Below are 27,953 nucleotides of genomic sequence, written 5' to 3'. Positions count from 1 at the left end.
CAGACAGTACTGCACACTGAGCGTGCCTCATTCAAGTGAATAGGGCAATGCAAGTGCTTGCAGTGCAGTGGTGAGCTTTTAAATGGGTAAAACAGGCAGTAAAAATGCAACATTGGGCCTCTTCACTGCAGGTCAAGTGTATGTGTAAACAACCCCTTAAAGAGGCCCCTGTAGGTAAATACAAGGTCTGCATAGATTGTCAGGGCTTCCTCACACTTTGAAAATCCCCCAGTGTTACTAGATTCAAAAACGTACCTGTGATAAAGAATACTAGATTCATACTTACCTTGCCCCTGTCTACCACCAGCAGAGCACAAACAAGGGTGATATCAACTCCTTCCAGCGCAACCCTGAAAATCGCAGAAATTCTTCCAATTGACTGGCGTGCTATCTTGAATTTTGTCTGCACCGTATTACCGGGGAATCTTCCCAGAAGGTCAAGGCAATGCGAAAGATGGGGGTAAGGCAAATATACATTTTTTTTACTTGTACCTTTTGCCCCTGGTAACAATAAATGATTTCTAAAAGGAAGGGGGGATGGGGGTCCGAGATAGTATATGCAGACCTGCAAGGCCACTTGTCTTAGATCACAACAGGAAGTAAAAGTAAAATCACTCAGAGTGAGGATTACCTCCCAATACGTGTATATTAATTGGTTTACTTCTTTTTTCAGCAATCAGCGACTTATAGAGGGACTGTGGCGGGCATTCTGACACTGGGGGAACAGACTTGGTGTCAGTGATCAGTGCTAATAAAAAGCACTGACACTGTACTAATGGCACTGGGCAGGAAGGGGTTAACATCTGGGGAGATCAAATTATTATTATACAGGACTTATATAGCGCCATCAGTTTGCTCAGCGCTTTACATTATGGAGGGAGACAGTACAGTAAGAATACAGTTCAATACAAGAGGGATTAGAGGGCCCTGCTCCTTGGAGCTTACAATCTAGGAGGGAGGGGATAGTGGTACAAGAGGTAATTAGCTTTGGGGGGAGTAGGGGATTCCAGTAGTTAGCCGGGGTCAGGGTAGGCTTCCCTGAAGAGGTGAGTTTTCAGAGTGCACCTAAAAGTGAGCAGGGTAGGGAGTTCCAGAGGATGGGTGAAGCCCTTGAGAAATCCTGGAGACGAGCATGGGAGGAGGAGACCAGGGAACTAGAGAGTAGGAGGTCTTGCGAGGAGTGGAGAGTACGGTTTGGGTGGTGTTTAGAGACAAGGTCGGTGATGTAGTTAGGGGCAGTGTTATGAACGGCTTTGTACATCAGTGTTTTGAATTTTATCCGCTGGGCAATTGGAAGCCAGTGGAGATATTGGCAGAGAGGGGTGGCAGATACAGAGCGGTTAGTAAGGTGAATGAGTCTGGCAGCAGCATTCATGATGGACTGGAGTGGGGATAGCCTGCCATTGAGGAGGGAGTTACAGTAGTCGAGGCGTGATATAATAAGGGAGTGGATGAGTTGCTTAGTGGTTTCCGAGGTTAGGAACGGTCGTATCTTGGAGATGTTGTGGAGGTGAAGTCTACATGAGTTTGTCAGTGATTGGACCTAGACCTTGGAGTCTAGGATTACACCTAGTACCCTGGCGTGAGGGGTGGGACTGATGGTAGTGTTGTTGATCTTGATGGAGAAGTTGGGGGGCACGGGCTGGGGGGAATACTAGAAGCTCAGTTTTGGAAAGGTTGAGTTTGAGGAAGTGGAGTGACATCCAGTCCGATATGTCACTTAGTAGGCTGGTGATCCGATCTGAGACTGAGTGGGTGAGGTGAGGGGTAGAGAGATAGATTTGTGTGTCGACGGCATAGAGATGGTAGTTGAAGCCGTGTGAGTTTATCAATTGGCCAAGGGAAGAGGTGTAGGTGGAGAAGGAGGGGTCTGAGGACAGAGCCTTGAGGGACCCCGACAGAGAGAGAGAGTGAAGGGGAGGTGGCAGCGTTATAGGTAACACTGAAGGAGCGCTGCGATAGATAGGAGGAGAACCAGGAGAGAGCGGAGTCTCTGAGGCCAAGAGAGTGCAGTTTTTTTGAGGAGGAGAGGGTGGTCAACCGTGTCAAAAGCCGCAGAGAGGTCAAGAAGTAGGAGTATAGTATAATGGCCATTAGTTTTGGTTGTTAGTAGGTCATTGGTGAGTTTGCGTAGGGCAGTTTCGGTGGAGTGTAGGGGCCGGAAGCCGGACTGTAAAGGGTCGAGAAGGTTGTTGTCGGTGAGATGGGAGCTTAGGCAATTGTAGACTAAGCGTTCTAGGAGTTTAGAGGTAAATGGCAGTAGGGAGATGGGTCTTAGGTTGTTCAGGTCGGAGGGGTCCAGGGAGGGTTTCTTAAGTATGGGGGTGATGTGCGCGTGCTTTATAGGGGAGGGGAAGGTACTGGTGGAGAGGGAAAGATTGAAGATGTGAGTGAGGGAGCATAGGATGGAAGAGGAGGGGGACCGCAGGAGTTGTGAGGGGACAGGGTCCAGGGGGCAGGTGGTGAGGCGGGCTTCGGAGAAAATCTTAGTGACCTCTTTGGTGGTAGTGAGGTCAAGGGAGCAAAGTGTTGAGGGGGTTATTGTGTGAGGAGTGCTAAGTGGGATGGGTGTCTGAGCAGTGGCGAAGTCCCTACGAATTGCGTCAATCTTGTTTTTGAAGTGGTTAGCAATCTCGTGGGCGGTAAGTGAGGTACTGGGCGGAGGTGGAGGCGGAGAAAGTAGGGAGTTAAGAGTGGAGAAGAGCAGGCGAGGGTTGGAGGAGAAGGTATTGATGAGGTTAATAAAGTAGGCCTGTTTGGCAGCGTGGAGGGAGGAAGTGTAAGTTAAGAAGGCAGATTTGTAGCGGGTGAACACTTGTTGGGATTTGGTTTTACGCCATAATCGCTCGAGCACACGACTATGTCGTTTGAGGTTTCTGGTGTGGTCGGTCTGCCAGGGTTGTAGTGGTCGGGGCCTAATGCTTCGTGTTGTTAGGGGTGTGAGCGAGTCTAGAGAGGCTGAAAGAGAGTTGTTGTAGGCAGTAGTGGCTAGGTCAGGGCAGGACAGGGGATGGATGGTGTTGTAGAGTTGGTCAGTTGCAGAGTGGAAGGGAGCAGGGTTCCAGTTCCGGAGGTTTCTGCTGTTAATGCTTTGGCGGGATAGGTGTTTGAGGACGAGGAGACGGAGAAGGTGATGAGGTTGTGATCGGAGAGAGGAAAGGGGGTGTTTGTGAGGTTTCAGGGAGCGCAAAGGTGAGAGAAGACAAGGTCAAGAGTGTTCCCGTCAGAGTGGGTGGAGGACTGTATGCACTGAGTTAGTGCAAAAGAAGAGGTTATGTGGAAGAGTTGGGATGTAGCCGGGTTATTGATGTTGATAGGGATGTTGAAGTCTCCAAGAATGATAGTGGGTAGCTCAGAGGAGAGAAAGAAGGGTAGCCAGGCACCGAAGTCATCAAGAAAGCGAGACACGGGTCCAGGAGGCCGGTAGATCACTGCAATCCTCAGAGATATTGGAGAGAATAGCCGGATGCAGTGGGTCTCGAAGGAGGAGAAGGATAGAGAGGGAGGGTTAGGGAGGACTTGGAAGGTGCTCAGTGGTGACAGGAGCAAACCAACCCCACCCCCTTTCCGACCACTGGGTCTGGGTGAGTGGGTCCAGATGAGACCTCCATAGGAGAGTGCTTCGGGGGAGGCAGAGTCTGTTGCTTGGACCCAGGTTTCAGTGATCCCTAGGAGGTTAGGGGAGCAGGAGACAAAGAGGTCATGGATGGAGGTGAGCTTGTTGCAGATCGAGCGGGCGTGCCAGAGTGCGCATGAGAACGGGAGGGTGGTTTTGGGGAGCAGGGGGACAGATATAAGATAGAGGGGGTTGCGGTAGGTTATGGAAGAGAGAGGATGTCTTGTGTGTGGGCGAGGTAGTGGAGGACCAGGGTTCGGGGAGATATCCCCAGAGGTTAGGAGAAGAAGAAGGGTGAGAAAGGTAGCATGGGAGCGGGATGTATGTGAGCGCATATGTCTTCCAGTTCTGGTGTTCGGGTCAGCAGGGGAGTGGAGTATCAGGAGGTGATGAGAGCAATGGTTAACTGTGTGCTGTTTAACCATGTTCTGTGTTTGTGCTTCACTGTAAGCACACTGCTTTGCAAGGCTGTGCTGTGCACAGCCATGCAAAGCAGTGTGCCACTGCTGACAGGAAGGAGAACTATTTTGTTTACTAACAGTTTTCCCCCGCAGTCGGTAATCGTGCTCACTCACCTGGTGCCGGCGAGTAATCACCGGCTGGGACCTGGTGATTGAGAGCCGAGGCTGCAAATAGCGGCGTGGGTAGGGTGCAAGTGCGCGTCCCCTACCCGGAAATGCAAAACCACGTACAGTTGTGTTCAAAATAATAGCAGTCAGACATCACTAACCTGATCAATCACTGTTTTTGGTAGAAATTATATTTCTACATGGCAAATAATTTACTAGCAGGTGTAGTAGAGTAATAGAAATCCCAACAGTCATGACATGCATGCTGCTGATTCTGTGTAATTGAATCACTAATTGAAAGGGGCATGTTCAAAATAATAGCAGTGTGGAGTTCTATTAGTGAGGTCATTCATTCTTTGAAAAACAGGTGGCAATTATTGCCCTTATTTAAGGAAGGAAGGCAGCAAATGTTGTACATGCTGGTTACAGTAGATTTCTCTCTGAAATACTGAGGAAAATGGGTCGTTCCAGACATTGTTCAGAAGAACAGCGTATCTTGATTAAAAAGTTGATTGGAGAGGGGAAAACATATAAAGAAGTGCAGAAAATGATAGGCTGCTCAGCTAAAATGATTGCAAATGCTTTAAAATGGCAACCAAAACCTGAAAGACGTGGAAGAAAGCGAAAAACTACCATTCGAATGGATAGAAGAATAGCCAAAATGGCAAGGACTCAGCCAACAATCAGCTCCAGGAAGATCAAAGGTCTAAAGTTACCTGTGAGTAGTGTTACAATTAGAAGACGCCTATGTGAAGCCAAGCTATCTGCAAGAAGCCCCCGCAAAGTCCCACTGTTGAAAAAAAGACGTGCTGAAGAGGTTACAATTTGCCAAAGAGCACATTGACTGGCCTAAAGAGAAATGGCGCAACATTTTGTGGACTGATGAAAGTAAGATTGTTCTTTTTGGGTCTAGTGGCCAGAGACAGTTTGTCAGACGACCCCCAAACACTGAATTCAAGCCACAGTACACTGTAAAGACAGTGAAGCATGGTTGCGCAAGCATCATGATATGGGGATGTTTCTCATACTATGGTGTTGGGCCTATTTATCGCATATCAGGGATCATGGATCAGTTTGAATACATCAGGATACTTGAAGGTCATGCTGCCTTATGCTGAAGAGGAAATGCCCTTGAAATGGGTGTTCCAACAAGACAACGACCCCAAACACACCAGTAAACATGTAACATCTTGGTTCCAGACCAACAAGATTGATGTTATGGAGTGGCCAGCCCAATCCCGGGATCTTAATCCAATAGAAAACTTGCGGGGTGACATCAAAAATGCAGTTTCTGAGGCAAAACCAAGAAATAGAGAAGAACTGTGGAATGTAGTCCAATCATCCTGGGCTGGAATACCTGTTCACAGGTGCCAGAAGTTGGTTGACTCCATACAACACAGATGTACAGCAGTTCTCAGAAACAGTGCTTATACAACTAAATATTAAGTGATTCAAAGGAAAGCAAAATCTTCAAACATTTTTCAGTTTATATAGTGAATGTTTGAGTTTGTAAAGAAGAATACAAACACTGCTATTTTTTTTGAACAGTCTAATATTCACTTTTTTAAATTTTTTTAGAGGAACAACACAAATTTGATATATATTTCTTCATGTTTTGATTTGGAATAGAATGTGTAGTGTTCCCAATGCATTTGTGTGTATGGAAATAAAAGCTATTAGAAGGATTTTGAGCTTTATTCACTTTTTTCAACACACTATTATTTTGAACACAACTGTATAATACTGTACACACAAGTAATTTTACGCACCCCTGTATATCTGCTATAGGGCAGCGGGAAAGCGGTTAATTTACTCAGCTGTCCTTTTGTTTACATGACACGTTACAATATACAACAGTATTTTTTTTTTTTTTTGTTCACATCCAGTCCTTAACCGTTTCAATACCGTGCAATTTTACACCTTCCTGCCCAGGCCATTTTTCAGGTTTCAGCGCTCTCACACTTTGAATGACAATTGCGCGGTCATACATCATTGTACCCAAACTAAAATTTTATCATTTTCTTCACACAACTAGAGCTTTCTCTTGGTGGTATTTAATCACCACTGGGGTTTTTATTTTTTGCTAAATTAACACAAAGACCAAAAATTTTGAAAAAAAACACACATTTTTCTTTGTTTCGGTTATAAAAGCTTACAAATAAATAATTGTTCTTCATAAATTTAGGCCGCGATATATTCTGCTACATGTCTTTGGTGAATATAACCCAAATTAGGATGTATTTTTTAGTTTGTAGGAAAGTTATAGAGTTCACAAACTATGGGATAGATCTGAATATTGATCAATCCTGAAGTACTGACGGCCAATCTAATTTCTTGAGGTCCAAGAATGTCAGAATAGTACAGATATCCCCCAAATGACCCCTTTTTGCAGAGTAGACAGTCCGACGTACTTCATAAGAGGCATGGCGAGTTTTTTGAAGTTGTATTTTTTTGTCATAATTTTTCTGAAAATGAAAAAATTAAAAAAATTATTTTCACTATTTTTTTTTTTTACATACTGTCACCAGTGCAGTACAGTGTCATCATATAACTGGCATGGCGGTGAACAGGGACACTGACTGGTGACAGTATGAAAAAAAATATATATATTTTTTTTTTAATTTTTTTTATTTTTTTATTATATTTAATTTTTTATTACATTTTTATTACATTTTTTTTTAAGATTGTTTTTCATATTTTACTATGACCAAAGTAGTACAATGTTACCATAGTAACATTGTACTACTTTGGGGAAGTGATCAGTATTTTTTTTTTTTTTTTTACACAATTTGCTTATAGCAAAGAATTACTTTGCTATAAGCAAGCATTTACCTGAATGAAATCGATTCATTCAGCTTTTTTTTTTTTTTTTTTGTGCTTAGCTGTGATTTGGTCACAGCTAATCACATGACATGCGCATGTGATTAGCTGTGACCATTCACAGCTAGGCACTAGTATACAATGGATGGCATCATGAATGAAGCCATCCATTGTATACAACGGTCATGTGACCTGCTGTGATTGGTCACAGCAGGTCACATGGTATCAGCAACGGGAGCCGGTACTCGGATCTGTCATCGGCCGTGTCCGAGGTGCACGTCCGGTGACAGATCGCACTGCTGCGCCGCTCTGCATTAGCGGAAACGGCGCATGTGCGGGAGCACGCCAAATGGCGTGCACCCGGAATTAAGAGACACTTCTGAAGCCGCCAAACGGCCATTGGCCGGGCGGCTAATGGTTAAGATTGCCTAGGCCAATTTATGTAATTAGTCTGCTGCAGACACGGGTAAGGATTTCCTCACTCTCCTTTCAACCAGTGACCAGATTGCATTATTGTAACTTTATAGTAAGGAGAGAAGCTGCAGTAGGGGGCTGATCCAAGTCAGAAATTTGACAAAAACAGCCAAACACTGCATATACACCAGGATCTATATGATTGGGTCATCTCTGAAACATTATCCCAACGCAGGAAGTAAATGTTGGACCTGGATGATACCTGAACAACAATGGTACTATCATTCTAATTGGAAAAGCTGATAAAGACATGGTTAAGGTTGGTATTGTAGTCTTTGTAAGAAGTCATAAATACCTGTAAAAGATGCACTTTACACTTTAACCACTAGCTTACAGGGCACTTATAGCCCCTTCCTGCCCAGGCCAGTTTTAAGTGCTGTCGCACTTTGAATGACAATTGCGCGGTCATGCAACACTGTATCCATATGAAATATTTATCATTTTTTTTGAGACAGATAGAGCTTTCTTTTGGTGGCATTTAATCACCTGTTTTTTTATTTTCTGCTAAACAAACCAAAAACTGAAAATTTGGAAAAAAAAAACAACTTTTCTTAGTTTTTGTTATAACATTTTGTAAACAAGTGATTTTTCTCCTTCACTGATGTGCGCTAATGAGGCTGCAGTGATGGGCACTGATGAGGAGGCACTAGTAGGTGGCACTAATGGGAATTGACAGGCATCACTCATGGGCACTAAAAGGCAGCACTCATATATGGCACTGATAGGCGGCACTGATAGGTGGCACTGACTGGCATCGATAGGTGACACTGAAAGGCAGCTCAGATGGGCACTGATATGTGGCATTGATGTGCACTGGTAGGCACCGATATGTGGCACTGACAGGCATCACTGATGGGCACTGAAAGGCAGCACTCATATGGCACTGATAGGCGGCACTGACTGGCATTGATAGGTGGCACTGAAAGACAGCTCAAATGGGCACTGATATGTGGCACTGATGTGCACTGGTAGGCACTGACAGGTCGCACTGCTGGGGCTACACTGATCATCGGGGCACAATGATCACCAGTGCCCTGATGATCAGTGTACATGTCCCCTCCGAGGAATGCCGATTACCAGCTCTCCTCTCGAGCTGTCAGCATGACAGCTTGTGAGGAGAGAAATGCAGATAACCGGCATTTCCCTATTTACATGTGATCAGCTGTGATTGGACACAGCTGATCACATGACCGAGCCGAGATCTTCAGCTCTTTCCGTTGATCGGTGATCCACTGTGTCCGAGGGACACAGCGCACCACCGATCGCTGTGCTGCATGCTCCCAGAGCTGCGCATGCGCGCTTAGAGTGGGAGGACGTCGTATGACGTCCTCCCAGAAGGAGAGAACCGCCTTGCGCCCGTCATTACCTTATATGTCGGGCAGGAGGCAGTTAAATATTGTGTATCTATTCGACATAAAAAAAAAAAAACATTATCTGATGCTAGGTACATTTTGAAAACATTTAGGTTTGTGACTATACCAAAAATACTGTCCATTTAATTTAGGCCACACAATAGTCAAACCTGCTGAACATTCTTGAGAATAAGGAAAATTATGTCACGCCTCGTTCACACCAAAACGGGCAGAAAATTTGATGGAAACTGACACGCAGATTTCACTTGCAGAGACATTGTTTACATCAGTTTTCATGCATGCTTCAATGCGTTTTATACATGTTGCAGATTCCTGCGCAGAAAAAAATATGCATGTGTTGTGTTGTGAACAGGGCACATAGAGAACAATTGGATTTTATTGTGCCCTTGCAGAATGCGTGAAGAAAAACGGACGTCTCTGCACCATAGTGTGAACAAGCCTTCAAAAGGCAATATATTGTGAAACCCACTAAGGCCTCATTCACACCCCAAGTGCAGTAAAACTGATGAAAACTGACACACAGATTTCATTTGCAAAGACATCAGATCACATCAGTTTTCATGCACGCTTCACTGAGTTTTATACACGTTGCAGATTCCTGTGCAGAATCTGTAAAAATCTGCATGTGATACTAGTGTTGTGATGTGAACAGGACACATAGAAAAGAATTGGATTTAGTTGTGCCCTTGCAGAACACGTGCAGAAAAACTGATGTCTCTGCACCATGGTGTAAACGAGCCCTAAATAATTTACCAACTGAAAGGCCAGGTTTTTTTTTTTTTTTTTTAAATAACAATGGAAGTAGGAAAGAGATGCATCAAAACACAATGACAGTAACAGAAGTAATCTAATCAAATAAAAAAGGGGCAACCCTTGTACCTGTAAATCTGTTTGCTGTTGCAAATTCTGCACAATTTTCAGTGTATTGGTTATTGTTTGCTGAATGCTCTCTACGGATTTCTGTTGGTCAGTTGCAATCTTGTCCAGCTGTGCAGATAACGTTTTAAATCGTGACTTCACACTGGCTAACTGCTCCAACAATTTTGTAGGGTTTTCCTAATAAACAAAAGTTCTCATCAATATTTTTGCAAACACAAATTCCTTTCTAGCAATTAAACCCTTTTTAAAAAGCCATTTAAAGTGGACTGAAAAGGCAGTATACTTACAGTGCATATACTAGAGCAGAGCTAGGTGTTGCCCTAGGAGGACGACTAGATGTGTGGCAAACATGCTGGATACTTTCTATGCCTTTTTAGCCCATATAAAATGTGAATGTAATTTGAAATAAATATAAAATTATTTTATAAGCTACATAATGGCAGCATCTATGTGGCTCTGCGTTCATTTTATAGAGCGACAGCAGCATTATTGAGGATTTTACAGGGACAGCTACCTGGAATTCTCCAGGGAGAGATTGGAGTACCTGACAAAACTGAGGGGCACCAGATAAAATCCCCTAAAGTAGTTAGAGGAGGATCGGTGCTGCTCTGTGCACAACCACTGCACAGAGCAGGTAACTATGACTTTTTTTTTTTTGGGGGGGGGGGGGGGGGGCTTGTTTTTCTTTTTTTTACAAATAACAAAGGGCCGGACCTTTAAATCACTTTAATTGAAATTAACTTTAACCTCTTCCCTTTTATGAAGATACAAACTGCATGCCTTTGGCAAAACTGAAGGCCAAAGTTATCCTTACTGGGAAGAGCTTTCAAAAGGATAAACAGAAATTCAAATAAGCAAAGTTTTTATAACATTCATAATAGATGCCTGGCGTATGGGAACCTAAATTTTCTCATTTAAGACTAGGCTTAAGATGAACAACTCTACACACACACACACACACACACCTTTATGGATTGCACCCATCTTGCACCAGGTAGAATACTCTTGTCTTCAGAACACCCCGATCCAAAAAGGATGTGGAAAACCTTCCCAAGGATCTTGGTCAACAATTATTTGATAGTTATCATGCAGTTTTGCATATATGTCAGCCATAGTTTCATGTTGCAGATCCCCAGTTCCACTTTATTCCAAAAGATCAATATTTAACCACTTAACAACTGGGCTATAGCCAAATGACAGCTACAGCGCGGTTGTCCAGTTCTGGGAGGGCGTCATATAACTTCCTCCCAGAAAGCACCCTCCTGCGCGCCCCCACCCACCGATCTCCGTGATCGCTGTGTCCTATGGACACAGCTAATCATGTGATGTGGTAAAAGGCCAATCACAGCTTCCTTTTACCACGTGATCAGCTGTGTCTAATGACACAGCGATCACCGGGTAAATGCAGTTGCTGGTTGTCAGCTGCACTTTCCTCTCGCTGTCACAGAGTGCGGAAAGTACTGCCGAGAACTGGCAATTGTCAGCAAAGAGATCGGCACTGATCATCAGTGCCCAGAAGTGCCACCCACAGGTGTCCATCAGTACCTCCCATCATTGCTGCACATCAGTGCAGCATCATCAGTGCCACCTCATCAATGCACATCAGTGGAGAAAAATTACCTGTTTGCAAAATTATAATAGAAACAAAGAAAAATATATATTTTTTTATTTTTAATTTTTTGCTTTTTGTTTATAGTGCAAAAAACAAAACTCCCAGCGGTGATTAAATACCATCAAAAGAAAGCTTTATTTGTGTGAAAAAAAACAATAAAAATTTCATATGGGTAGTGTTGCATGACCATGCAATTCTCATTCAAAGTGCAACAGCGCTGAATGCTGAAAATTGGCATGGGCAGGAAGGGGGTATAAGTGCCCGGTAGGCAAGTGGTTAAAAAGCCAACATTCTGCCCCCACCATCTGTATGTTGCAGAAGAAGGAAGATTTGTCAGGCTAGGCATTTTTTACCCATCTTCAACCATTAAATTTAGTTTTTCTTGTCTGTTGTAATCTCATTTTTCTGTTCTTGACCGAGAAAAAGAGAACCCATCTTAAGCTTCTGCACCCCGTTACAAAAAGTGAACAAATCTCACTCTCTCCAATGATCTCTCTCTCATTAGCAAAGGTAATCTATAGAAGTAAAGGGTTTGTTTTGCTCGCCACTCTCCAAACTCTAAAAAGGGTAATGTGTTAGTCACAAGAGGTCAGCAGTTTTCAAGATGCTGTAACACTACTTTTGGCAGCAATCATTCATTCCACAATAAATGTTGTTTCTCCTTTCTAATAACAGTTGATCAACCCATTGACTGTGTTTGCATGCTTTACTTTACAAAATAAAAAAGGAACCACTTTTTTTGTCCCAAAAAGAAACCTCTGGTGAGAGAAATACAGGAACTACACAAATTTAATACTTTCCAGAGCAAATGACCTAGAATAAGTGACCAACCATGTTCTAGGTCATTGACTCTGTAAAATATTAAAACCACCAAGATTAGCAAGACACCCAGGCATCTAGCAATTTCAGAAGAGAGGCCCAATGGCAGCCTCCATATTTCTCTTTTCTCAATTTTCCTTCTATATATATATATATATATATATATATATATATATATATATATATATATATATACACACACACACACACACACACACACACACACACACACATAAATACATGCACACACATATATACACACACATGCACGCACACTGGCCACTTTATTAGGTACACCTGTTCAATTGCTTGGTGACAGAAATTGATGATAACCAGCCAATCACATGGCAGCAACTCAATGCATTTAGGCATCTAGACGTGGTGAAGACAACTTGCTGAAGTTCAAACTGAGTATCAGAATGAGGAAGAAAGGGGATTTAAGTGACTTTAAATGTGGCATGGTTGTTGGTGCCAGACAGACTGATCTGAGTATTTCAAACACTGCTTATCATCTGGGATTTTCACGCACAGCCATCTCTAGGGTTTACAGAGAATGGTCCAAAATAGAGAAAATAGCCAGTGAGCGGCAGTTTTGTGGTTGAAAATGCCTTGCTGATGTCAGAGGACAATGGGCATTTGATTTGAGCTGCGACATTCAGATGGTAGGGTCAGAAGTTGGTGAGGGAGACCTCACTGCAAAGATATTTTTTTCTACTTCCGATTAGAGTGGGGTTTTTAGAACAGCACATTTGAGAATTCAACACAGATTAAAAATGTGGAAAAAGATATGCAAACATTAAAATTAAAGTTTTGTCAATTTGTCCAAATTAAATGTTCATCTGTATGTAAAATTGATCTTGATGTATGCACTGTAAAGATATAAGGTTTGTGCATAGCATAACCTAAAAGCAAGAAAGAATAAAACTTGTGTCTTTGTGTCAGTTATATTGCTAAAGTTTATTCTAAAGGCTCCTGTATGACAGTCTAAACAAGAACCAAATCCAGTTACTTTGTGATGCACAAGCCTCAAAAGTAAGCAGAATCCTCCTTTACTTCCCCTGACTGAGCCAAAAACTCTTTCATTGGTGGGTAATTGTACCCAGGGAAATGACTGGCCTCAGGTGATAGACAGAGATGAAACTCCTCCTCCTACGTAAATTGTACCCGTTTACCTGCATCTTCTCTACATCTGTTCAAAGTGCTGAATTTATAAAGCTTGTCTGAGCATTGAGGAAAAAAAAAAAAAAAAAAAAAAAGAGGGCAGAGAGGTGAAGTTAAACTCTGCAGAGTTCAGTGAGGACTCAGTGAGGAGCTGATGGGAGGGTAGAGACACCTGTCACTGTTTTTCTTTTGGTGTCAGCAAAACTTGTCAGAAGTGATTCATGCTGATAACAAAGAAACAAGGCAGCAGACAGAAATGACACTTAGGGCTCTTAATAGAGACAAGTACACACAATAGATGGATATGCTATGTTCATACCTAATGTCTGAGGTTTACAACCACTTTAGCCAGCATTACTACTGTGGGAAATTATGGCAGTGTAATAAACACTTTAGTTAACTCAGAGCAAATCACAAGTTGAAAGCAATACTGCTTATTATATCAAATCCCTGATTATTGTCCTACATTCGCTTTGCTTTCTGCATACAAAGTTCAATAGCCATGTCACACACAATGCTAATAAAAGTGATAAAGGCAAGCATTAAGCAATTAGGTGTTATGATGAGCAAGCCTATTAATGCTTTCAATGGTGAGATTCTACAGCTTTATGTATACCACATTGCCCTATCTACTGTTGTGAACATACACTAGTGACAGCTTTATGCTCTGGATCCTCCAAGGAAAACAAGTGCACTGTATGTTTTAAATCTCCCCCCCTTTTCGGTTTAAGATTTTACTGCAAAACAGCATGATCCCCCTCCGTCCAAATAAAATCCTCATTAGGTTCTAAATGATAAATACTTGGTAACCTAATTGCCATTTGCTCGGTTTCAAATCTTCACTAGAAGAGGAGAACTAAAATACCATTGCTTGTCAAGGATAACGCAGCTGCTTTTTATGCCAATAATTCCCTTTTCTTATTTGATTGGGGGAAGTAGAGCCCTTGCAACCAATTAATTAGCACCAGTTCAGTAAAACATCAAAGTGCATTAGATAAAGAATTGCTATAAAATGTGTTAAAGCCATACTGTGCAGTGCATTACATAAGGTACTCCCAACATCCAGAATCAATTTCTGTCACTCATCAGTAAAAACAGTGCAGTTACCTGAGCTGCCGACTCATCTGGTAGGCTCTTCCGTATTTCAAACTCAAGCTTTTGTTCAATGTAGTCCAAGTCAGATTCAGCTTTTTGGAACTGAAATTCAGATTTTTCAGTTTTTACTATGTGCAGTATTAAAACTGGATTAGGAAAAAAAACAGCAGCAACAAACTGTGTAATAACATGACCTACAAAGATTACAGAAACTAGAACAGTTCATAAGAAGCGTGGTGTATGTGCTCTTCCCTCTCTTTAGAATAACTTTCCATTCACGGATTGCGTCCAATCCTTGCTTGTCATATGACGATGTGATCTCTGCTCTCAGATGCTTTGACAATACTATTGCACTGCTAGCTGTATATTACAGTAGTGCAATAAAGTCAGAGCATATATTAGCAGAACAAGGTTACTGTTTAATAGGTAACATCAGTAAGGCTTCAGAGACAGTTCCAGACTAACAAAGCCAGCATGTTGTCCATCCAAAGTGTGCCTTGGGTCACAGGCCAATGCCCTTTTAACATTGCACTGCTTTATGTGTGTGGCCACTAGTAGTACAACATAAAAAGGGCGCTGGACAGGATTATTGAACATTGGTGAGAACAGTAATCCTTGGCAAGAATAAAAAATGGTTATAGTGTTATCATGCATAGAAAAACTATATTTACCCAGGTCTGCAAGCAAACCTTGTTTGGGAAAAAACCCATATGAACAACACTTAAATCAAAACAATGCGATTCTGTTCAATTAAACAAATAACCTGCATTAGTCAGAGGATACAGTATCTCACAGAAGTGAGTACACATTTTTGTCAATATTTTATTTTCATGCTACAATGTAAAGTAGTGAGTGTACAGCTTGTATAACAGTGTAAATTTGCTGTCCCCTCAAAATAACTCAAGGCAGCCATTAATGTCTAAACCGCTGGCAACAAAAGTGAGTACATCCCTAAGTGAAAATGTCCAAATTGGGCCCAAAGTGTCAATATTTTGTGTGGCCACCATTATTTTCCAGCACTGCCTTAACCCTCTTGGGCATGGAGTTCACCAGAGCTTCACAGGTTGCCACCGGAGTCCTCATCCACTCCTCCATGACGACATCACGGAGCTGGTGGATGTTAGAGACCTTGCGCTCCTCTACCTTCTGTTTGAGGATGCCCCACAGATGCTCAATAGGATTTAGGTCTGGAGACATACTTGGCCAGTCCATCACCTTTACCAAAACTCAGCTTCTGTAGCAAGGCAGTGGTTGTCTTGGAGGTGTGTTTGGGGTCGTTATGTTGGAATACTGCCCTGCAGCCTAGTCTCAGAAGGGAGGGGATCATGCTCTGCTTCAGTATGTCACAATATATGTTGGCATTCATGGTTCCCTCAATGAACTGCAGCTCCCCAGTGCAGGCAGCACTCATGTAGCCCCAGACCATGACACTCCTGCCACCATGCTTGACTGTAGGCAAGACACACTTGTCTTTGTACTCCTCACCTGGTTGCCACCACACACGCTTGACACCATCTGAACCAAATAAGTTTATCTTCGTCTCATCAGACCACAGAACATGGTTCTAGTAATCCATCTCCTTACTCTGCTTGTCTTCAGCAAACGGTTTGCGGGCTTTCTTGTGCATCATCTTTAGAAGAGGCTTCCTTCTGAGATGACAGCCATGCAGACCAATTTGGTGCAGCGTATGGTCTGAGCACTGACAGGCTGACACCCCCCCACCCCTTCAACCTCTGCAGCAATGCTGGCAGCACTCATACGTCTATTTCCCAAAGACAACCTCTGGATATAAAGCTGAGCACGTCCACTCCACTTCTTTGGTCGACCATGGCGAGGCCTGTTCTGAGTGGAACCTGTCCTGTTAAACTGCTGTATGGTCTTGGCCACCGTGCTGCAGCTCAGTTTCAGGGTCTTGGCAATTTTCGTATAGCCTAGGCCAGTGGTCGGCAAGCCGTGGCTCGCGAGCCACATGCGGCTCTTTACACACTTTAATGCGGCTCTTCTGTGTGCCGGGCGCCCGCTCCCCTCCCTCCTCTCGGGCGGCCGCCCCAAAAGTCAGGACTCTGCAGCTAGCCCAGCAATGGGCAAACTACGGCCCGGCGGACCTTTTAATCCGGCCCGCGGAGCGTGGCAAACATTGGCTGTCAGGATGTAGGCGGGGCAGCGTGACAAACTCCTCTCCTCTCACAGTCCGCCCTGAAGACCGGAACGGCGCGGGAACACGGCGAGAGGAACGCGCGGAGCAAAGGTAAGTGAATTGACACAATATGGGGAATTAATTACTATAGGGGGGGATGAATTACTATATGGGGGATGAATTACTATATGGGGGATGCAATTTTAGTTTTAAAAATGTGGCTCTCAAAATAAATTTCAATTGTGGTTTTGGCGAGATTTGGCTCAGTTGAAAAAAAAGGTTGCCCACCACTGGCCTAGGCCATGTTTATATAAAGCAACAATTCTTTTTTTCAGATCCTCAGAGAGTTCTTTGTCATGAGGTGCCATGTTGAACTTCCAGTGACCAGTATGAGAGAGTAAGAGCGATAACACCAAATTTACACACCTGCTCCCCATTCACACCTGAGACCTTGTAACACTAACGAGTCACATGACACTGGGGAGGGAAAATGGCTAATTGGGCCCAATTTGGACATTGTGACTTAGGGGTGTACTCACTTTTGTTGCCAGCGGTTTAGGCATTAATGGCTGTGTGTTGAATTATTTTGAGGGGACAGCAAATTTACACTGTTATACAAGCTGTACACTCACTACTTTACATTGTAGCAAAGTGTCATTTCTTCAGTGTTGTCACATGAAAAGATATAATAAAATATATACAAAAATGTGAGGGGGTGTACTCACTTCTATGAGATACTGTAGCATATTTAAGGTGGCCTGAAAATGAAACATACCTATACAGTAATCAGAAAGAATATGGATATGGAGCAGTTGCATGCCATCATTCAGGCAGGCGGTAAAGCCGAGGCTCAACCATCTGGTTTTACTGCCCCCTGGCTGCACATGTGAACAAAGGAGTCACGCTAAGGAATTTAATATTAGCCCATAATGGTGCCCTATCAAACCATCGGGCCCAGGAAGGCTCTACATTACCAAGCACCTGGGCATTCTGAACACTGGAAGTTCATACACTGAAAAAAGTAGCTGCTGTTCAGGCATTCCAATTCAGGTGTGCTTTAAGTATACATAGACAGATTAGCTATCTAAGATAATGCAGTTCAAAACTAAGGCAGTCCATAGAGGGGCCGTTTATCGGCCGAATTTTCGGCCGATAAACAAAAAATTGGTCGGCCCCGTTGCCAATGCTGCCACCCATGTCCACGAAAAACGCCCGTTTTTTGCGGATTTTCTAGCATGGACGATAAAAATAAATGAGGAGATCCACGAAAAACGGCCAACGGGCTGGCCCCACTTACAGCGTTATTATCGGCCGATTTTTCATGCGGACGAAAATTCGGCCGATAAACGACCCGTCTATGGCCTGCATAAAAGTGTTACAACATTGTACATGAATACAAAGGGGTTGATTTACAAAAACTGGCAACTGCAAAATCTGGTGCAGCTGTGCATGAAAGCGATTCAGCTTCTAACCTCAGCTTGTTCAGTTAAGCTTTGACAATAAAACCTGGAAGCCAAATGGTTTCTATGCAGAGCTGCAACAGATTTTGCACCATGCAGTTTTAGTAAAATCAGCCTCTACGTATTTTGTGTAATCTCAACACTCAGTTCTATGTATTCTCATCTCCATCTTATCAAACAAGAAAGACGGCCAATACACTTATCTATGAACTATTGAAAGATGAATGAGGAATGCTGGGGGGGCAGAATCACAAAATGCCAAGCTCTGCATTCTTGTTTCCCTTGCTTGTCTTGGGAAGGCACTCACAGCTGAGAAAAGCAGTTATGAATTAGCCGTCTCCTTTGAAGGGGTGAATCAAGTGGGACTTCGTAATTAGAATAACTGGCCAATGCTTCTTTTCCCCCCATTTAGCCAGTGAGCTAAACAAAACAAAACAAAAAAAAGAAGGATTCCTCCATCCACACAATCGAGGTGGATGGAGGAATCCCCCAAGTTGGGACATTATATTCTGACAGCAGGACTCACTGCGGTTAGAATACACTGATCAACAAAAGTTTTTCAGCTTGTCTGTTCAGCAGACGTCAATCTATTGACCAACTTTTGTCAAAAGGGGACAGCCACACAGTGAAATTCAGCTGGTCCCTGCTGAATTTCAATCCCTCTATGGTCAGTTTTAGAAATCTCTTAGAAACATGGGATAAAGTACTACATATACATTGTCCCATAGAGAACAGAACTGTAGTGTAAAATAAAAATTATAATGAAAGATCTTGTTTAAAGCAAATATAAAAGAAAAACTAAAGTATATGTAAACCCTCACCTTGTAAAACAATTCATTCAGTTTAAAATAGAAATAAAAAAGCAAAAAACATTTGTGTATACATATAAAAACCATTATAAATACCTTTTTTACCCATGTTCTTTAAGTGATCACATACCCTTTAAGCTCCTATGTAGTTGAGAGCAGAGAGTTGGGGGAAAAGAAACAGCAGAACACTGAACTTCCCAGTGAATGGCTGTACAGGGGGGAGCATGTGAGCAGAAGTCTGATCTTTGGAGAGCAGGATGAGTTCTCAGCACAGCTAGAGAACTGACTACGCCATGCTCTCCTGCCTCAAGTGGTCTATTAATAGGAAATCAGAGGGAATGACAGGAACACCAAGTATTTCACACAAAGGAAGCAATACAAAGGCAAATGGATACTTTTTCATACAAGTACATGGTATAGCAGTCACATATCAGGAATATGAAATGTTGGGTTTACATATTCTTTAATGCTGCCCTGTATTCATTAAATTTATTTTTCCAAGCAAGCAGTGGAATTTCTACAATTTGACTTGGTATTGGCTTTTTGCCAGAGGCAAGAATGGAAGGGAAGGAAGCAGCACAAAGAATCAGTTTGTGTGCTGACAAGCAGCATGCTGATAGGAGGGGAAAGCAGAATGACAGAGAGATGAGCTCATCACTCTGCTGAATCTCCTTCATTATACAATCACAGGCTGGGACAGGTACAAAACAGCCAAGAATCAGAGAAGTATGTTGAATAATGCTGGCTGTCATTCAGTCTTGAATACTAAGAACATCCAGTGTTGAAAAAGTACTGAGGGCAGTTCGAGATGGAGGGGTGAATAATGCAGCATGCTGCTTTTTTTTGTTTATGATAATTTTTGTATGGTGTTCTGCTTTAAGTAGCTTTCTCTAATGCCGGCCATAGACGGGTCGAAAAATTTTTTTTTAAAAAATGGCCGATTTTTGCACCGTTAGTGGGATAATTGGTCGGCCGTTTTTCTGAGTTTTTGTACATTTTTTTTATCGGTCATTATTAATATTATTATACAGTATTTATAAAGCGCCAATAGTTCGCTCAGCGCTGTTCATTACAAAGGGGGACAGAACATGTGACAGAACAATACCAATACAATGCAAAACATGAGGGGATTGAGGGCCCTTCTCTTTCGAGCTTACAATCTAAGAGGGAGGGGATGGTGGCACAGGAGGAGATAGCTGTGGGGGATGGAGTGGTAGGAAGAGTGGAGGAGGTCGGCAAGTTAGCAGGGGGTGGGGTAGGCTTCCTTAAAGAGGTGGGTTTTCAGGGTGCGCCTAAAGGAGAGGAGAGGAGGTGATAATCTGATGGGTTGGGGCAGGGAGTTCCAGAGGATGGGTGACACCCTGGAGAAGTCCTGGAGGCGGGCATGGGAGGAGGAGACCAGGGAACTAGAGAGAAGGAGGTCTTGTGAGGAGCGGAGTGTGCGTGCTGGGCGGTACTTGGATATTAGGTCGGTGATGTAGTTCGGGGCAGTATGGTGGACAGCTTTGTACGTCAGTGTTAGGATTTTGAATTTGATCCGTTGCGCAATCGGAAGCCAGTGGAGGGATTGGCAGAGGGGGGTGGCAGAGACAGAGCGGTTGGAAAGGTGAATGAGTCTGGCAGCCGTATTCAGGATCGACTGAAGCAGGGATAGCCAGCGGCGAGGCAGGCCAGTAAGTCATGTTGGAAAATTTGCGGCCGCTTTTGACGATCAGCCGATTTTCCCAGCAATGATGGGCAAATGGAGAAGGAGAAAAAGAATATTTATTCTGCTAAAATGAATCAATCATAGGAATACTTCCTACAAACTGGAAGTCCAGTCCGCTATTATATTTTATATGAAAAAGTCTTGCGGTTGCAACAAATGTATCCATTTGTATCCAAATAAAAACATTGTAATCCAAATAATGTATTTGTATTGCTGTCACATTGTATGGTGTGCTCCCATCTCTGCAAGGGACAGAAGTTATGGGGTTAATGCCGGCCATAGACGGGGTGAAAATCGGCGGATTTTTTTTAACGGTGGTAACGTCGGCCGATCGAATGAATGATTTTTCGTTTTTTGGGTTTTTTTTCTTAAATCGCCAGATGTTGGACCCGTCTATGGCCTGCTTTAGCCTTTAAAATGCCTTTCAGCTACAGGGTGAGAATTATAAACAGAACTCATGATGGAAGTGTTGAATGTCACTTTAAACAAGCTGCTAGCAGGCTTTCAATAAATAACGCTGAAGTTTTCTAAAAGCCTGATAGATTGTTTGAAGTGACAGTCAGCACTAGCATCGTGATCTGCCTTTAACTTGGCAATCCCCAAATTCAATATCCCAATAAAAACTGTATCTGTAACGTAGAAGGTAAATATCTCTCCTGCTTCCCATGCCACTTTGCGGATGAGAAATCAACTTCCAGGAATATCAATCTCCTGGCCCCTTACAGCATACTGTGGTTCCACTCAGCAAACCTTACATTACTACATAACAGTACAGAAGAGTTGTGATGTAGGAAATGGTGGAAAAACCGAGTATTTTGGAGAACCAGGAGATCAACACTTCCGAAGTATCAGCTTCTGATGTAATGACCAGCAATTTCTCTTTGACACAGTTGGCAGCATGAATAGCAGGGGAAATATTTACATCCTTCTTTACAGGGCTTTTATTAGGACTTTAAAGTGTTACTAAACCCAGGACCCTGCATTCACTATATCTTTGTCTTTCTACAGTACACAACATGGAAATGCCATTATTTAGTAAATATAAAGTGCTAAATACCTTTTCTCATCAGCAGTATATGACTGATTTCTATCAGTGTCCAGCTGAACACTGGTTTACCTTGTAGGAGGAGTTTTCATTCTGCTCTGACTGTCCTATGAGGCTAAATAACCTCTTGTCTGGACAGTGCTGATCACATGCACCCTACCAAATTAAAAAAAAAATCCTCTCTAGCCATGCACACTAAACTGAGCATGTGCAGAGTGTCTCCTAGAGCTCTGTACTATCTGCAGATGGATTGGGGACAGTAGAAGGGGAGGGATCAGAGAAGAAAGGATCAAACAGGCCTTTCACACAATGCGGATGATTAACCCCTTAGGTTCCACGGTGAGAGGAATAAGCATGCTTTACTGCATATACAGACTGATTTTACTGATATGGGTTTAGTAACACTTTAGGCTTCAAAGCCCAAACCCAGGATCCTGCACACTTGATATTTCAAGGATTCCTCTCTCCATGTTCAATTAAAGAGCGGACTATTTTTTTTTTTTTTAAATAATCCCCTGCTTTTGGTGTAAATGACAATTTTCACCCCGAAGACATCATCAACCCTTTAGGAAAATGCACTATACACAGATGCTGGGGAAATGACATATGCTATTGCCATCATTCAAAGGATAATGCAGGATGTGGTAGGCGAGTGTGTGGGTGGGTGGAGTCAAGGGCTGTCTCTAATACATGTGGGTAGGTCACCACAGGTGCTGTGCTGATCATACCCACTCTGTCTTTAGGACCCATTCACACTGACTTGCTCTAAAATGTATGTACATCTCCATCCATTTTAATGCTTGCTGATGTCCGCTGACATACATTTTGACGTGCATGCGTAGTGTTAACTACATCTAGGAAGAGGCAGGACCGGGAGCTGTCCATAGAGAGAAATTGGCAGTGCCTGGTCACATAAACAAAGATACAAAGCAGAAATAAGGGACTTGTTTGGGGATTAGAACTACTCGGAAACAGACAGTAATGCAGGCCATAGATGGGTCGAAAATCTGCCAATTTTTCGGCCGAAAATAAAATCGGCCGATTTTCAGATCATTAGTGGGTTAATTGTTCGGCCGTTTTTCGGTATTTTGGCAGATTTGTTTTATCGGTAAAGTTGGAAACAGATTGTCCGATTTTCGCGGCAATTATGGGCAAATCGGCTGATCTTTTTACCAATAAAAAAATCTGCGCATGAGCAGTGACCTGCAAGAGGAAGACAAAAAGAAGAAAAAGAAGAAGAGGATGAAGAAGAGGAACAAGAGGAGGGAGAAGAGGAACAGGAGGAGGGAGAAGAGGAACAGGAGGAGGGAGAAGGGAGGAGGGAGAAGGGAGGAGGGAGAAGGGAGGAGGGAGGAGGGAGGAGGGAGGAGGGAGAAGGGAGAAGGAGGAGGGAGAAGGAGGAGGGAGAAGGAGGAGGGAGAAGGGAGAAGAAGAGGATGAAGAAGAAGAAGAGGATGAAGAAGAAGAAGAGGATGAAGAAGAAGAAGAGGATGAAGAAGAAGAAGAGGATGAAGAAGAAGAAGAGGATGAAGAAGAAGAAGAGGATGAAGAAGAAGAAGAGGATGAAGAAGAATTAGAATTCCAGTCCGGCAAAAAGTGTCCCTGCAGAGAGCTCCGCTATTTCTTTGACAGTGCCTTGACATTTATAGCGGCTGCAACAATGTATCTGTTTCCGAATAAAACCATCTGTATCTGAAATGGATACAAATAGATACATTGTTGCAGCCGCTATAAATGTCAAGGAACTGTCAAAGAAATAGCGGAGCTCTCTGCAGGGACACTTTTTGCCGGCTGTAGACAGGATGAAAATCGGCCGATTTTTTTTACCATTCCTGGTAACGTCGGCCGCTTGAACGACCGATTTTTCGTTTTTTTAAAGAAAAATCGGCCGTTTTTCTCCCCATCTATGGACTGAATTAGAGGATGTTTTCACAAGGGAAAGGCAGGTTCCTCCGTGGATAGATTTATAATCCTTCCGACCAGAGTTAGGTTTTACCATTCGCAATTTAAAACGAAAAGGGTGCTTTAAAAGGTTCAAGAAAGCTTGTCAACAGATGTATGTAGTGGCCTTTGATAGCAATGATGTTGCTCTGTTAGGTCAGCTGTGCTGGGAAGCAAGTCAGCGATCGCACAGTTACTAAATCATTTTCTCCTTTGTGTAAACAGAACAATCATGTAACTGCCATTTACTGCTGGCACTAGACTCTGGATGCCATCTTGGGAGAGCCTGTGTCTAGCTTTGACACAGTGGGGTTGATTTACTAAAGGCAAGTGCAGTTGCTCTAGATCCAAGGGGAAGCTCTGTTGATTTCTATCATTCAATCATGTGTAAGCAAAAAATGTTTGTTTTTTTTATTTTCCTTGCATGTAATTAGGTTTTTCTTTGCACAATATATTTGCCTTTGGTAAATCAACCCCAGAGCTCTCATGGGACTCTGATGGCCAATTTGGACACAGATGTGCAGTATGCTGTATAGTGCAATCTGTGTCGCCAAGAATTAGGGGAGTGGAGACAGGGAAAGGAATCCATATTGGTAGGGATAGCCAGATTTCCAAGGACGTCTCATCCCATCAGCTGGGATTGGGCTAGAGACCAAGAGGCTTGGGCAAATGTTGTATGCCTTTAGGGGGAAGACTTACTCAAATGGTATTACTACAAGAGATTGCCTGTGATAAAAGGTGTTACTGCTACAAGGGGATCCATATTTTATGGAACAGAAAGGAGGTGCTCTTCACGCGGTCTCCATTCTGTAAATGTCATTTTATGCTGAACATGACTCTGCCATTAAATTTATTTTATTGTTTGTAAGTGGTATTAAAAAAAAAAGGACCTTACTTTATTTTCTGGGTTTTTTAGGGGATAAAATGCGGTCTTCAAGGAACAGTTGCACCATCTTCTTTCCTTAAAGGATACGTCCATCTTTAGGAACATGTTACACCTATTTTTAGAGTGGAACATGTTACATGTTCCCACTGCTGCAGCCGCCGCCCGCTGTCCTCTCTCTGTAACGGCAGTATGGGGAAAAGTTCCCCGTACTAGCTGTCAGCTTTTGAAAGCAGCGCAGCCGTGCGGGACACCCGCACCCCCCCCCCCCCCATACAGCTGTATCATTCATTCACAGTGTTCTGTGAATGAACTACAAATCCCGACAGCTATTGCGGCTGTTAGCTTGTTGCTCTCAACTAACTACCATGATGCTGTTGAGCGCTGTAGTTATCTGATTCTTCCTATTACAGGGTATCTGCTTGTGCGTACAAGGTACGAGCACACAGAAACACTGACAGTCTACAGGAGTCCTGCAGGGCACCAGCAATTTGCTGGTCACTGGTGCATTACTTTCCAGGCTCCAAAAAATAAAAATAGTAAATGCACATTTTTTTACCTGCAAAAAAAAAAAAAAAAAAAAAAAAAAAAAAGGGTCTGGCTTACCCGAGCAGCAGGGGGTTGAAAAATAGGTGGCTGTGAACCATGGTTTCACTGCCCCAAAAAGCCAAGCTAACATGGCTAGTAGCTTTGTTAGTACACACTGCCGTGGTTGTGGCACAGCTAAATTTATACAACAGGTTGTATTCAGCAGGCAGTACCATCATTAAACGTGATCCATTCAAGTGAATGTGAGGCCATGCTGCCCCCCCCGAGAGTCAAACACTTGTTCATTTCGATAGAAAATTCCCCTTTGGCTAGGGAAAAAAAAAAAACAAAACAAAACATGGGCATGCAGGAGTAGGGATGAGCAATTTACACAAGTGTCAAACTGCAGCCCTCCAGCTATTGGGGAACTACAAGTCCCATCATGCCTCTGCCTTTGGGAGTCATGCTTGTAGCGTTCAGCCTTGCAATGCATCATCGGGTTTGTAGCTGCAGTTTGACACAAGAGCTAAGGTATGTTTGGGTTCCAGACTGAACCCCCCTTAGCGAGCGCTCCATGAAGCAGTCACTGTATTACGCTGATTATTTGTGGCTGGTACATTTCCCACCTTACAGCTGCATGTATAAAATGGGTGTGTGGAGGGGGTGGTAGCAGCACCTACCGAAATTGAAAAATATTAGCCGCTTCCTAGAACTTCGCTTCCCTTTCTGTAATTATTGATTGTTAAAAAAAAAGACTGTAAGACGACTTCCCCTATTGTGAGCAAGCCAGGAGTGGCGAAATGCATCAAGGAAAGTTAATTTTTAGGTGAAGTCATGATAATATGCAGTCTTTTTTGACAATCAATCAATCAATAAGGGTGCATTTACATTTCGCGATTTTGAATTGTGGGCAGAATTTCCGTGATTCTGCTTGCAATTCCAAATCGCACTGCAATCATGGCAAAACATGCATGTTTAGGTGCCATTAATTTTTAAAGGCACCTCAAACGCAGGGCATTTTTGCCACGATTTTCATGTGGCAGAATAGTGTGGCAAACCACACTGCAAAAATTTGTCACCCAAAACGGGACAGGAACTTCTTTTGGCGACAAGCTTCGCATGACATTTGAATTGCCATTAAAAAAATGAATGACAGCTTAACATGAGTGTTGCGTTTTGCCACGATTGCAGTGCGATTTAGAATCTGCCTACTGTTTAAAATCAAAGTGTGTATGTAGCCTTAATGATCTGGCCTCTGGTGAAACACAGAGATGAAAAAAATCCTCCTACATAAGTTGTACCTGCTCATCTGCATTCTTCTCTTTACCTGTTCAAAATTCAGAATATATACAGATATAAAGGGAAGACTTGTGAGCTATATAAATGATGAATAGTCCAGAATACTAATTGTGAATCGCCTGCACCTAACACATACTCATACTAGTGTGTCAAACCAATACTAAATAACAAAAAATGTGCTGCGCTTCACTCACTAATGCTAAATTCAAATAATAAATACATCCATGTACTTCTATTAATAAGTGGCAAAAATAATATATTAACCTCCCTGGCGGTATGATTATTTCAGATTTTTGGTGCTGAATGGTACCATTATTTTGCATAAAAATTTGGCGTTTTATATTGTAGGCCTGTAATTTTTAGGAATAACTCACTGAAATCTGTACGAACAAGAGTCTAGTAAACATTCCGGGTAGGATAAAACTTGAAACACGAAATAATAATTTAATAAATAATCATAAAAAATAATAATAAATTTAATTCAATAATATAATCAAACCAAAAACACTGAAATTTGAAACATAGCGCCAAGTTTGCACATCACTGAGCAAAGTCGCAGAATCGTTTTCAGTGTCTGATGACGAATTTCCCCACTAATCATTATCACTCAATTCTGCAAGTGGTTCTGATTTACTATCGCTGTTCTCTAGCTGGTCTAAAACCGCTTTTGACCTAAAGGGACAATTTTTGGACGCCATGGACATTTCTAAGTTTCCAGGCAGAAAGAACAGTAAAAATGCAGGCAGGGCACAGGACAAAGCACTCGGGACAATATGTATGTGAAATGCTTTGAGACAGTAATGTTTTACTATGTCATATTCGTTTATTAGAAAATGACAGTTTCTAAAATTTTTTAAATTTGCTGCCGGTTCCGGCCCCCGTACGTCCCGACACTCGCAGGGACCGGAACACGGAATCGACCGGAGGATTTTGCCAGGGACGCTGCAGGGGACACTTTGCGGGAGCGAAGGACAAGGTAAGCGCTGCAGGGTATCCCTGAGCAACGCCACATGGTAAGCCTGAGTATAGCTCGGGGATACCGCTTTTGGTACTGAAATTTTACCTCGAGCTACACTCAGGAATACCGCCAGGGAGGTTAAATAAATAAATCACCCAATATCAGTAACCCAAAGCAATGTCCATATACATGTCAAAAAAAAGTCCATATATACACTTCTTCAGAAATACGTGTTCCCTTAAAATGAAATAAATATCCAGCTTAATTGTGTGAAAATAACTTGTGATATCAGTAGCATACAGGAGAGCCTATCGATCGAGTGAAGGAAGATCCCAAACAGCAGGATACCATCCCATCCACAATTTGGCCCATTTACTTGGACACAAGCGTTATATGACCTCACTTAATGATTTGGTCATATTTCTGAGGTGAGAGCACAACCGGTGGGGGAGCACACAAATGTAAGTTATTTTCACACAGGAGATCAATTAAGAAGCACTAGATATTCATTTCATTTTAAGGCAACATGTATTTCTGAAGAAGTATATATGGACTTTTTTTGACATGTATATGGACATTGCTTTTGGTTACTGATATTGGTTGATTTATTTAATAGAATATTCTTGGCATTTATTATTAATAGAAGTACATGGATGTATTTATTATTTGAATTTAGCATTATTGAGTGAAGCGCAGCACATTTTTTGTTATTTAGTATCAGAATATATACAGCTTGTCTGAGTGCTCAGAAAAAAGGGGGTGTAGAG

The 27,953-nt window shown here is 42.6% G+C and overlaps 1 protein-coding gene across 1 annotated transcript in view; it reads right to left on the bottom strand.

Annotated features, from left to right (window-relative positions):
• Positions 1 to 27,953, bottom strand: part of SKA2 (spindle and kinetochore associated complex subunit 2) — a 32,860-nt gene that overhangs the window by 3,197 nt on the left and 1,710 nt on the right. Inside the window, exons 2-3 of the mRNA XM_089679178.1 lie at positions 14,431 to 14,520; positions 9,732 to 9,908 (exon numbers count right to left, since the gene is read on the bottom strand). Of these exons, the coding sequence (XP_089535304.1) occupies positions 9,732 to 9,908; positions 14,431 to 14,520 (267 nt within the window). The remainder of the gene's footprint in view (positions 1 to 9,731; positions 9,909 to 14,430; positions 14,521 to 27,953) is intronic.

The sequence above is a fragment of the Staurois parvus genome, unplaced genomic scaffold (genome assembly GCF_062004578.1).
Source record: "Staurois parvus isolate SC_StPar_1 unplaced genomic scaffold, SC_StPar_1.0 ptg000220l, whole genome shotgun sequence".
Classification (NCBI taxonomy): Eukaryota; Metazoa; Chordata; class Amphibia; order Anura; family Ranidae; genus Staurois; species Staurois parvus.
Note: the sequence above shows the minus strand (reverse complement) of the source record. Positions and strands in the feature narration are given on the sequence as shown.